Source organism: Pogona vitticeps, chromosome 2, assembly GCF_051106095.1.
Source record: "Pogona vitticeps strain Pit_001003342236 chromosome 2, PviZW2.1, whole genome shotgun sequence".
Lineage (NCBI taxonomy): Eukaryota > Metazoa > Chordata > Lepidosauria > Squamata > Agamidae > Pogona > Pogona vitticeps.
This window is the reverse complement of record NC_135784.1, coordinates 301291943-301304681: the sequence shown is the minus strand read 5'-3', so window position 1 is coordinate 301304681 and position 12739 is coordinate 301291943. Positions and strand designations below refer to the sequence as shown.

The 12739-nt window shown below is 43.7% G+C and overlaps 1 protein-coding gene across 3 annotated transcripts in view; it reads left to right on the top strand.

The window, feature by feature from the left end:
• MAPK4 (mitogen-activated protein kinase 4) overlaps positions 1–12739 on the top strand; it is an 87415-nt gene that overhangs the window by 37688 nt on the left and 36988 nt on the right. For all 3 annotated transcript variants that reach the window (XM_072992932.2, XM_072992934.2, XM_078384134.1), the window contains exon 2: positions 8117–9415. In XM_072992932.2, coding sequence (XP_072849033.2) covers positions 8870–9415 — 546 coding nt within the window. In that variant the 5' untranslated portion in view covers positions 8117–8869. The remainder of the gene's footprint in view (positions 1–8116; positions 9416–12739) is intronic.

The window sequence follows — 12739 nt, the reverse complement described above, 5'->3', positions numbered from 1 at the left end:
AGACAAAAAGGAGGACAAAGGAGGACATATTGAATGTTTCATTTGAATCATTCCAGATTAAACCCACAATCAATACAATTTTATTACAATAGCTGCCAATAAATGTCTCTTAGTGAACCGACCAAGAAACAGTCATGTTAAACAATAAAAATAAATTCAATGGAGAGTTTTTTTCAAAATACCGGGGGTGGGCGGGCAGGTGGGGACGGGGAAAGCCAAGGGGAAGGGGGTCCTTCCACCTCCTCCCCTCCCATCCAAAATTATAAAATATACAAAAGCCTGACATTTTAAAGGTTTTTATCTTTGCCTGCCTGACGGAGGACATTGGGCTAAAAAGGAGGACATGTCCTCCTTTTGCCTGACCTCTGGCAACCCTAGGCATGGCCAGCCAGAGGCATTTGAGTGCCTAAGGCTGGGTGCCCAGTCTAGCCCTCCTCCACCTGAGTATTCAGCTCGCTGGAGGGACTGGGAGTTATGTCTCATAGTTATGTCGTAAACCACGCAGAGCGTGCTTTAGTATTATGGGGCGGTATATAACTCAAAACCATAGCAACAAGTTATGGCTCATTTAATTCTAAAATCAGCCAAATTATTTTTAAGGCACAAAAAACACTAAAGCTTCTCTTACCATTTTTAGCAGTAAAAATAAAAATACTGGTTGGTATGTTTTTCCCCAGTGTCATCTGCCCAACCCACCAGATCATCTCAGACCAGGCTGTTGAAGGGGCCCACCTCAAAGGAGGCCCCGGAAGTCTTCTACAAAAGGCAGGGCCTTCACTGTGATGGCACCGATGTTATGGAATCGGCTCCCAGAAGAGCTGCGCATCCCTGTTTTCATTTAGGAAGCAATTGGCAACATTAGTCTTCAGGGAGGCCTTTCATACCAACCCCGGTTGAATAATGTCCTGTTTCCTGTCCTGGCAAAATTTGTTTTTGGTGGCATTTGCATTAACGCTCTTAGATTTTTGTGTTTTTAACCTATCGTTGATTGTATGTTTACACTGGTTTTAGCTGCTTGTAAACCACCCAGAATAAGTGATCTTGCACTGAAAGGACAGTATACAAATTAAAATAATAAATAAATAGTAGTGACAAATTAAACAGCTTAACAGTTGATTGCCCTTTGACGATACCCGAAATCTGCTGCTTGAGGTGGCTGCCTCTGTCTGCCTAAGGGTAAGCCTGGTTTTGTTCTTAGGGTAACCCATGTGGGACATTCAGCCAGCAGGAGGAAGGCTGTTTTAAAGTCCATCATGAGCAGAGCGGAAGGAGGCTCCTTTACTCTTAGAGTGGGGCTACATGCTCAAGTACTACAGGATTGGCTTTGCATATAAAATGGGTGATTTTTTTAAACTGTATTTTTTACTGACTGCATGCCACAAAGTTTGGATCGAATTGTTCCCAAAGCAGCTTCCCCCCCTCCTGCTGGGGCCGGTTTCTACTGTTTCAAGCCAGAATGATCTGAAGGGGCATGTGGTGGCTTGTGATATGTTTTCGTGAAGATGTGGAGGCATGTCTGTAGGTGGTGTTTCCATGATTCAGGCAGCTGGGGTGAGCAAAAGAAAAGTTCAGAGCTCCCCCTCACCTCTGGATTATATTTTTTTAGGTCACTGGCATTGATCCCATTCTGACGGATGGGTCTCATAAGGTTGGTAGGGATCTCAGAGGTCATCTAGACCAGTGGTTCGCAACCTTGGCTCTCCAGATGTTCTTGGACTGTACCTCCCAGAAATCCCGGCCAGCGCAGCTGGTGGTGAAGGCTTCTGGGAATTGTAGTCCAAGAACATCTGGAGACCTCAGTTTGAGAACCAATGATCTGGACCAATCCATTCTTCATTACCGAGTGAAATCACAGCATCCCTGAAGGATGTTTCTGCCACTAGTATGTTTAATTTGCCTCTTAGTTTCCTAAGTGAGCTGTGACTGTTGATAGATTGTGATGCTCAGGAGCCTAAGTGAAAGACTTCTGGTTTGTGCTCTGAACAATACTCTGCTTTTTCTTAGCCTCAGCATTTAAAACTACACTCTCGAGACTGAGATTTGTTTTTTAACAGAATTGTAGTTGTTGCATGAAGGCCAACACTGAAAACATGCATTTTCTTTGTTTAGACATTTTTGGGAGCTGGTGGGGAGAAGAGCGAGTTTGCTTTGAATTGGATGTGGAATTCAAGGGTTCTGATCTGAGGGAAACTCTCTGAATATTCTGATTTTCTAGAACAAAAGTAGAGCGACATCAGAACTGAATTTGCTACCATGTACTCATTTCAGTTTGGCTTGGCTTGCTTTGTGATCCAGAGTACCTTGCTTTATATTGATCAGGTATTTGTTTGTGATGAGAACTGGTTGTGTGTTGCAGTGGAAGGAGCAGAAAGACTAGTGTGAAAAAAGAAACACGAGCACAAGAGGAAAGAGAGGACTGTGTGCGAAGGTGGGACAGATGGATTTTTAACATGGATGGAGCCAGAGGTTGAGAGTTCGATTCCCCAGTGCCTTCTGCAAAGTAGAGCCAGCCTGGGTGGCCTTGGGCAAGCTGCACCGTCCCAGGGCTCCCTCTAGAGGAAGGGAATGGTAATACACTTCTGAGTATTCTCTTCCTGGAAAACCCTGAAAAGGGTTGCCAACTTACCATCAGTCAAAATTGACTTGACAGCACATGATTAAGTACATAGGAGCAGAGAAGACAAAGATGTGCATGAAGAAAAGATGGGGAAGAATAGAGGGAACACTGACGTGAGGGTGGACTGTTTCTAACATGGAGGAAAACATTTGCTAGTAATAAAATCTGTGTGAATTATTGTTTTTGTTCTGTGTTATCATTTCTATTAGGTTTATCAGTGTTACTTATATGGGTGGCAGAATTCCACAAATAATGTTTTGGGTGCTGTTGTTTCCGACAGATCATTTTTTCTTCTTCTCTGCAATTATTGCAAACAATTTGTTCTGCTCTGTTAAACCTGCAAAAACACATCCCTGGCTTTCTTTAGATGTAACCTGATGGAACTTCTCGGATGCTCACAAAAACAACCTCTTCCTCTCTTCCCAGAACCTTCCTTGCAAAGCCATCATCCATGACCTCATTCACAGTCCTGTCTTGGTCTCTCCTTAGTCTCCTTGGCAAACACCCATCCAGCCTGGCTTTTTATAAATGGTTTATCAGCATGACGTAATGAGTTGGCTTCCCTGCCAGCGCCTGCCGGCTTGCAGCCAAGAGTAAAGCTGAGCATCAGGTTTTTGGGATGATTTATTACTAGATCTTAAATTCAGTGGGAAAGTCTTGCCCAATTATGCCGGCAGCATATGAGTTTAGGTGCCCTTTTAAAAAGTTACAGGAAGAGAAGCTTGTAAGGCAAAGCCCCTTGGAAAGTCTTGAGATGATCTTAGATTCATGTAATTAGGGCTTTGAATCATAGAATCATTGAGTTGGAAGGGGTCCATAAGCCCATTGAGTCCAACCTCCTGCTCAATTCAGGAATCCAAATCAAAGCAGGTCTGACATATGGTTGACCAATTTTCTCTTGAATGCCTCCAGCTCTGGAGCACTCAACACCTCCCAAGATAATTGGTTCCATTGTCATACTGCTCTAACAGTTAAGAGTTTTTTTTTTCTGATATTCAGCCTAAATCTGGCTTCCTGTAGCTTGAGCCCATTTTTATGTGCCCTGTACTCTGGGATAACCAAGAACAGACCTTGCCTTTCCCCTGTAGGACTACCTTTCAAGTCTTTGAAGAGTGCTCTCCTATCATCCCCTCGGCCTTCTTTTCTCAAAGCTAAACATGCCTAGTTCTTTCAGACTTTCCTTCTAAGGCTTGGTTTCCAGTCCCCTGATCAACCTTGTTGTCCTCCTCTGAACTTTGGACCTCTGTGGTCGTATCTTTCCCATTGCAGTCCATGAATAAAGTCAGGAGATTTTTCAAAGATAAAGTCAGACGTCTTCTAGTTGTCAACAAGCTTGCAATGAACTCATGTCTGTAAAGATGAATTTTAACTTGTGACTGTAAAGCTGCCTGGAAATGTGAACTTGCCAGAAGGAAGATAAATGATTAGGTTCACCTCTAGGAAATGGACCATTGCCTTTATGAAATACCTTCGATCAGTTTCTGTCACTGATTCCTTGAGTCAGCTTGTGGCAAGACAGTGAAGTTGAAGCAAGAGTACAGTCCTCAACTTTGGGCTATGCTGGTGGAAGCTGGTGGAAGCTGCAGTCCAAATCCAGATGGAAGATCCTGCATTCCCCACTCTTGATGTTGACAGTACTGTGACAGAACTCTGTCACAGGATTGTCTAGCTCCTTGGAAGGCAGCATTGGTTTTACTCGTCACTATCACAGTAATGTCTACTCCAGAGATATAACATGTGTTCAGATCAACACATGACACAATCCATAGGAAGACTCCTACTCAATGATTTCCTTGTGTATTGACAACACCGTGCAGTAGCATATTCTGCACAACAGCCCACATATTGTTTGTGACCTGCAGTCCACTTGTGTCCAACTTATAGTGATTTTCAAGGGAGTTAGATATTTAAGGAGTGGCTTTACCATTTCCACACACACCCAGTGAGTTTCCATGATGGAGAAGGGATTTGAACCCAAATCTCTTTGAGTCCTAATTCTGGCACTCTATCCACTGCTCCACATGGGGTTTCTATTAAGGTCGTGTGTAGAGCAGAACTTGGCAAGGCCACATGGAACGTTCTCTTGTATTTATAGATGACTGCTGGGAAGGCCACATTTCAGCATGGTTTTAGCCATGTCTGAGAAGCTATTGTCTTCCAAAATTCTCCGTTCTCCTAACGATGAAAGTGTTGGCCTCTTTTGCGATTGGCTGCTGTAGGTATATGCAATGCTGGCAATATATGGTGAGAAATGGGATGTCACTGAAACCTTTGGTCCACTGGAACACATTATGTTCATCACTGCAGCGTCTGATGGGCTGTCCAGATAGGGCCAGCATTTCTACTTCTGAACCCTGTTTTCCACTGAGAAAGAACGGTTCTGGTTTTCACCCAGTTGTTGACTTCTCTTTGTTTGGCACAGAAATCAGTTACTATATATAAAACCTGTGATTGGTCAGCACGGTAGAAATGCAAAATCTTTATCAAGGGCAGATTTCCAGTTGCCTTGAGTATACCCACTTGAAACAGCTCAGTTGCAATCCTGTGGAAAAGCGTTTCAGGAATTGAAATCAGAATGTCCTGCTCTCTCTCCTAGTCTTGATCAAAATTGTTCCGCTTCAGTTCCGCTTCACGTCACCCACGTTTCATCTTCGCTTTTGCCTGCTTGTTGTGAGCAAGCTGTCGTGATGCTGGATTGGGCCAGATCTCATGAAGAAAGGCTCCACGGATCTGACACCTGGCATCGGAATGTTTTGCTGATAGTTATGAGATGTCTCCAAACATAATTCCATGCCGGACTGAAGCCTGAAGGAGAGAGGGGAAATTTCCTGCCTTATTGCAATAAACTCTGAGCTGCACTAAACACTTGACTGAGTGAAGAAATACAGCATTATTGCAGTTCTCCTAAATACACATGTAAATCCTTAGTGGTCATGCTGCAACTTTGAAAATAAAAATTTAGTAGGGTAATGATTTTCCTACCAGAATCTGCAGAAAAAGCCTTAGTTTATTATTTAACTAATAAAAGGACTCAGCTTTGCATAACTGAGAAACCCCTTAATCCCTCTCCCCCACAATTGGGGTGTTGTGTGTGTTTGTTCCTTCACACACTGACTCACCTCATCACTGATTATTTCTTCCCCCCCCAGGCAAGAATTGCACATTTGCAGATAACTTGCAGTAAGGTTTTTATTGCAACTTATCTGGAAATCGGAGTGAAATGGCTTGAAACACATGTTTTAATGCATGTATTTCATGACGCTAGATGGTGGTGACAGCAGCCAAGGAGCCCACTGGCAGCAGGATTCTGTCAGAGATTCTGCCTCTCCCACTGGGCTCCCCAACTACCACCACCCTGCTACGGATTGGACAAGCTGGAGTGTCCATAGAGGATGCCCTACTGGGCTTAAGCCTTTTCCCGCCCATATATCTGGGGATAGATCTACTTGTTCTTGTAAACCTGGCTTAGAAGGAAAACTGTTCCGAGGCTTTGAGGACTCTTAACTCCACTAAGTTCCTGTCAGCTTTTATTCTGTAGAACAGAGGTGGGGAACCTTTGTGTCTCCAGATGTTTGGACTTTAGTTCAGACCCACACAGCCTGGACAGTGATGCAACCCATGTCAGGTAACCACCCAATGCTTGGTCAAGTTAAGAAACAGGCAAGGCACCAGATTAAACAGTGACAAAACACAACCCTTCTCAGGGTTCATTTTTTTCAGACCTCCGGTGTCTGCACAATCAACATAGAACGGAATCCTGTGTTGACTTCTCGTTGATCGATCGCAGAACAAAAGCTAGCTAATTTGCAGCATGTGGAGCTGCGAAACCACATGGTGTGAGAAACAAGTGGCCTTTAACTATCAAAGAGAAGTACGCTTTTTCTTGTGAAGCTGATGTCTCATGTTTCTCCCCCTTCGTTTTATACCTGAGACTGAAAAACCCACAACCACCTTTTCCTGTCTCCCTTCCACGGAGAGAAAATCCAGTAACTGTAAAAGAAGAAAACGACCAACAATTGCTTCGCAAAGCTGCCACCCACTCCCTGCTGGCCACAGCCCTTGTTTTGTCACATCACTGCCACGAAAATGCTTGCTTCTCATCTGGTTGTTTGGAGAATGCATGGTTCTGAGAGGGTCTTCCAATTTTGTTGAAATTTTTGCGTCCACACCTCCAGAATTCCTTGGTCTCCTTCAGCCAAGTGTTATTCAGATAGCTGGCCAAGAAGAGGTCACACTTTTTAGGCAGCACAAAGCAGAAAGGGCTATCCTGTGTCAGTGGCTGCTTTGTTGCAGAGGTTTGAATCTTTGGTAAATTCTTGCAGCCACTCAGCAGAAGTGCAGGGATTTCCCAGAGCAGAGCAGCTTCAAGGTTTCCAACTTAGCCCACCCCTTTTTCTCATTAACTGGCACTTATAGTCTCAATAATTCAGTCTGAGACATTAGTGGCTGAAAGAATAAAACATGTTTCTTTACTTGCAGTTTTGAACAGATCTATGGCAAAAAGGGCCGTGGTGGCGCTATAGGGACGTGGTGGCGCTGCGGGCTAAACCGCAGAAGCCTGTGCTGCAGGGTCAGAAGACCAGCAGTCGTAAGATCGAATCCACGCGATGGATTAAGCGCCTGTTGCTTGTCCCAGCTTCCGCCAACCTAGCGGTTCGAAAACATGTAAATTTAAGTAGATAAATAGGTACCACCTCAGTGGGAAGGTAACAGCATTCCGTGTCTAAGTTGCACTGGCGATGTGACCACGGAAGATTGTCTTCGGACAAAACACTGGCTCTATGGCTTGGAAACGGGGATGAGTACCGCCCCCTAGAGTCGAACACGACAAGACAAAAATCGTCAAGTGGAACCTTTACCTTTATCTTTATGGCAAAAATAATAAGCATGGCTGATTGACTTCTAGCAACAGACCTCAACAGACCCACTGACTGTCAACAGACAACAGGGAGGGCAGGGGGGAGGCTCAAGAGCAGAGATGCAGAGCTCTTTTTGAAATTCAGAGGCAGGAAAGGAACAGTTGTTTATTACTGGGTAGATTGCAAGTCACCCCAGCCCAGAAAGGTCCCTCCCAGCGTGAACTACTAAAGGCAGCATGCGAGGTTGCAAAAAAACAACTCTTAACATTCTCTACCTCCCCCCTTTTTTTCTGTGGCATGCAGAGGGTACTGCCTTCTGCCTTTGGCTGCTGGCCACCACTTCTTCCTTCCCCCTCCCTTCGTTGTAAGCAGTGCCACAGGAGGTGTCCAGGAGGGGGACAGTGCTTCCCTTCTTGCCTTGCATGGCTGGAGACTTTACCACCGCCGAGTACACAGTCCGGAAAAAAAATGGCACCAAGGATCATTTTTGTGGCCATTAAGTGTTGGGTTTCTCATCACATTATCACTTGTGCTTCTCATTTCCTTGTGTCTGGGTTCAAGAAGAAAGGAATTAAATGAAAAGAACTACGTTATCCTGGAAGGAATGACATTAATCCCTTTCTGTTTTCTTTTCTTGCAGAAGGAAGGAGGTGGATATTCTGAAGACCAAATAATGCATATGTCAGCAAATAAAAAGACGTGGGGAAATTGAAAGAATTTGAACAATGCAAATTTATGCCATGGAGCTTGCTTGAAGAGGAACGAGTCTCATTTGAAAGTGTCTTCTGATGGAGGAATAGAGACCTGGTTCCCTATTTAAGAATGTGTGGCAGAATTTCATCAAAGCCTTGTGAAGCTATTGGTCTCGCACAGAGAATTTCTAACTGACCAAATTTATTTCTAGAAAATACAACATTTTGGTTACACACACAGATTTCTATCACAGAAGATCCATGATCTAGGATATATACGTGGATGTCTGTGTTACATTCCCAGAAGTAAAACTGGAATGAGGATTTAGAAACACGGTGAGGTCAGTTGTCAACATATTGCAGCAAAACCCATCACTAAATTGAGTCATTATATTCCATTTATTAAAATTACATCTCTGTGTCTTCTGATCCTTGTATGAATTAATGAATCAGTGCTTTTAAGTTTGCAAATTTCTGCAGGAGAGTTATATTTGAATCTACCCCATGCACTTGCCTCTTGTACCTCTGAATGTCTGAAATTGGTCTCCTTTGCAACTATGAGCTTCAAACAAAGAACCTCTTCACAGATTTCCATTTGTACCAATGATGAGCTGTCTTATTTTAAACCATACTGGTGAGCGGAAGGTTCAGCATCTTTACTGCAGTTTTATTACATAGATACAGAGAGAGCTGACCTTGCCATGGCAGAGAAGTGTGATTACATTGCAAACATGTATGGTTATGACTTGGGTTGCCGTTTCATCAACTTCCGACCTCTGGGCTTTGGTGCGAATGGGCTTGTCCTGTCGGCAGTCGATAGCAAAAGTTGCCGCAAGGTGGCTGTGAAGAAGATCGCCATCAGTGATGCACAGAGCATGAAACACGCCTTCCGGGAGATCAAGATAATCCGCCGGCTGGACCATGACAACATTGTGAAGGTCTACGAGGTGCTAGGGCCAAAAGGAGCAGACCTTCAAGGGGATTTGTTCAAATTTAACATGGTGTACGTAATCCAGGAGTATATGGAAACTGACCTGGCCCGCCTGTTGGAGCAGGGACCACTCTCTGAGGAACACGCCAAACTTTTCATGTATCAGTTGCTTAGAGGCTTGAAGTACATCCATTCAGCCAATGTGTTACATAGGGACTTGAAGCCTGCCAACATCTTCATTAACACGGAGGACCTGGTATTGAAGATTGGCGATTTTGGTTTAGCAAGGGTTGTGGATCAACATTATTCACACAAGGTATGTCATTTCATTTGTTTTTCTACTCTGTTCTACACATGTTGGAACCCACATAGAGATTTCCAAATCTAAATAATGCTTAAGCTTTAGGAAATTGGCTCAAACCAATAATCCAGTATAATAATCCAGGCAGTGCTGGGGAATCTGCAACTCTCCAGATGTTGTTATACTATACAGTGCTGCCTCGCAAGACGATTGCCTCGTAGGACGATTAATCCGCAAGACAATGGGTTTTTGCGATCGCTGTTGTGCTTTGCAAAACGGTTTTTCCTATGGGCGATTTTCGCTAGACGATGTTTGGGCCCGTGCTTTGCAAGATGAGTTTTTTTTCGACCGATGCTTTGCAAGATGGTTTCCCCCCCCATTGGAAGGCATTAGATTTCAATGCATTCCAATGGGGAATCGCATTTCGCAAGACGGGTTTTTTTTAGACCGATGCTTCGCAAGATGGTTTTCCCCCCCATTGGAACACATTAAATAGATTTCAATGCATTCCAGTGGGGAACTGCGTTTCGCAAGATGATGTTTTCTTTGGACGATTTTCACAAGATGACGACCCCCCCCATTGGAACGCATTAAATAGATTTCAATGCATTCCAATGGGGAACTGCGTTTCGCAAGATGATGTTTTTGCAAGACAGCGATTTTCGCGGAACGAATTAACATCGTCTTGTGAAGCACCACTGTAACTCTTAGCATCCAAACTACTGCTATACTGTGGCATAGATAGCTGTCTTCCTTCCCACTTTATCCTTAGAACTGTTGCAGAGTTTTGAATTTCTACTAAAATTCATTTTGCCATGCAGCAGAAGTACAGAATTCACAGAGAAGAATAGCTTCAAGTTCCACAGAGTTCACGTGTTTCTAATTTACTGGCATGTAAGGTCTCAATAACTTACTCTGAGACATTTGTAGGAGAAAGAATAAAAATGTTTCATTACTTACAGTTCTGAACAGATCAATAACAAACAAGAAAGCAGACTGATTCCAACAGAGTAAAGAGAGGGACACAAAATTGAGAGGTGGGGCTCTTTCTGAATTCAGAGGAAGGGAAGAAATGATTGGTTAGTGCTGGATAGATTGACAGTCACCTCAGCCCAGAAATGTGCTTCCCAGCCAGTCCCACTAAAGGCAGCATTTGAGGTTGCAAAAATTCCCAGCAACAACAACCGCCTGAGGTAAGTTGGGCTGAAGATGTGACAGGTCCAAGGCTACCTAGTGAGTTCCAGGGATGAATCAGAAATTGAATCTGGACCTCCTAAATTCCAGTTCAACGCTGTAGCCACTAAACCGCACTGCCTTGAGAGTTTTATCCACTGTATTGGAAAATTCCATTGCTAAAGCTGTGCAGGAGGAATGTTTTGTTAGCAATATCTTTGACCATTCCACCCCATCATGCAGAATTTCCCAAGACAAAAGGAACAGATGGTACAGAAGGAGGAATTTAAAGTATGCTCAGCAATTGGGCTGTGGCATTTCCTTCTAGATACTACTGTAGTTTGTTTGGGATTTATCACTAACATGCCTCCCCTTTGTCAATGAATAATTATAAAAAGTTCCCCTGCAATGCTGAATTCCAGGAGGTGCATGCCTTCTATTTGCACAGGTTGGTAAGAAAACCGGGCAAAGCCCTGAACTTTGGGGTCTCTCTACTCAGGCTTTCAAAAAATTGGAAAATTCGGTAGCCTTTTTGTACTGATGGTTCGCGGCTACTTAAGCGTATAAAAATGAGATAGCATGACTGCAATATTTGTGTATCTTCTATATAAGGATCAGAAGGAACCATGAACACTAGTATGCTCACAGTGATGCTATGAGATAGGCTAAGTTGAGAATGTATGATTGGGTCCCAGTCACTCTGTTTTTTGCAGGGCCAAATGTATGTAATGGAGACCCAGGTAGGCTTAGAAAAACTGAACAAAGCCAAAAGCCATACAACAAGAAGAAATTTTACTTTTCCCACCCCCAGAAGTTATTTTTCTATTCTCATGTATTACTCTTCCAGCTTTTGCAATCATCTACCATCTTCAAATGTAATCAAGTTTCACAGGCCAGATTATTTATTTATTTATTTATTTGGCCTATAGACTGCCTGACTTGGTGAAATCAATACTTGGGGCAGTCTACAGAACGTAAAACAAACCATGCAACCAAAATTAAAAATAATTCAGAAGAAACGCCTTCAGTGACGCAATCAACTGGTATTTAAATAAGTCAAAAACGACGACCCACAGCTGACCCCGGATATTAAGAACTCAAACCAAGTTACAGAGCCATGACAGAAAAAAAACCCCAATGTCATGTGTACCAAATAATACATAACAAATAGTAAAATTTTATTAAAACCAAATCATACGTGGAGGTCGTGAAAGATTTACATTGAATGTTGCCATAGGTTTTTCCTATTCTGTCTTTAGCAATCTTATGAAAGACTGTGGGGTGGGTGGGTGGGTCTGTATCATCTCCAAAGGAAGTCTGTTCCAAAAAGAGGAGGCTACTCATTAATATGCCCAGTTCCTAGTGGTGGTTTCCTTACTTCGGTGTAGACACTCCTCAGTAATTTATTTATTTTATTTACAATATTTTTAGCCGCACCATTACCAATTGTCTTTGAGCGGTGTACAACAATATTAACACTTTAGAAAAACACTAAACCATTAAACTACCAATAATATAATACAGTGGTGCCTCGCACAACGGGCGCCTCGTAGAGCGATGAATCCGCTCTGCGAGGCTGGTTTTGCGATCGTAAATGTGATCGCAAAACAGTGCCCACATAGGGCGAAAATCGCAGAGCGAAGGTCGGTAAGCGGTTCGCTTACCGACCTTCGCTTTGCGACCCGCCAATCAGCTGTTCGGCGGGTCCAAAATGGCTGCCGGAACAGCCGAAATGGCCGAGCACAGCGTTTTTGTGCCCTCGGTAAATGAGGGGAGGGCGCGAAAACGCTGTGCGCTGCCATTTCGGCTGTTCCGGTGGCCATTTTGGACCCACCGAACAGCTGATCCGCGGTCTCGCTGCGGCCGAAATGGCCGCGCGCAGCGTTTTCGCACCCTCCCCTCGCTTACCGAGGGCGCGAAAATGGCTGCCGGACCCGGAAAAGCATCGCTGTACGGTGAGTTTTTGACCATTTGGAACGCATTAAACGCTGTTTAATGCGTTCCAATGGCTTTTTTTGATCCATACAGCGATGCTTTCACACAGCGAAGGTTAATCCGGAACGGATTAACCTCGCTGTGCGAGGCACCACTGTAATACCCTATATTAAAACAGTCAATTTATCATTAATAGATTCTGCTGTTCATACAGCCAGCTAAAGGATACTA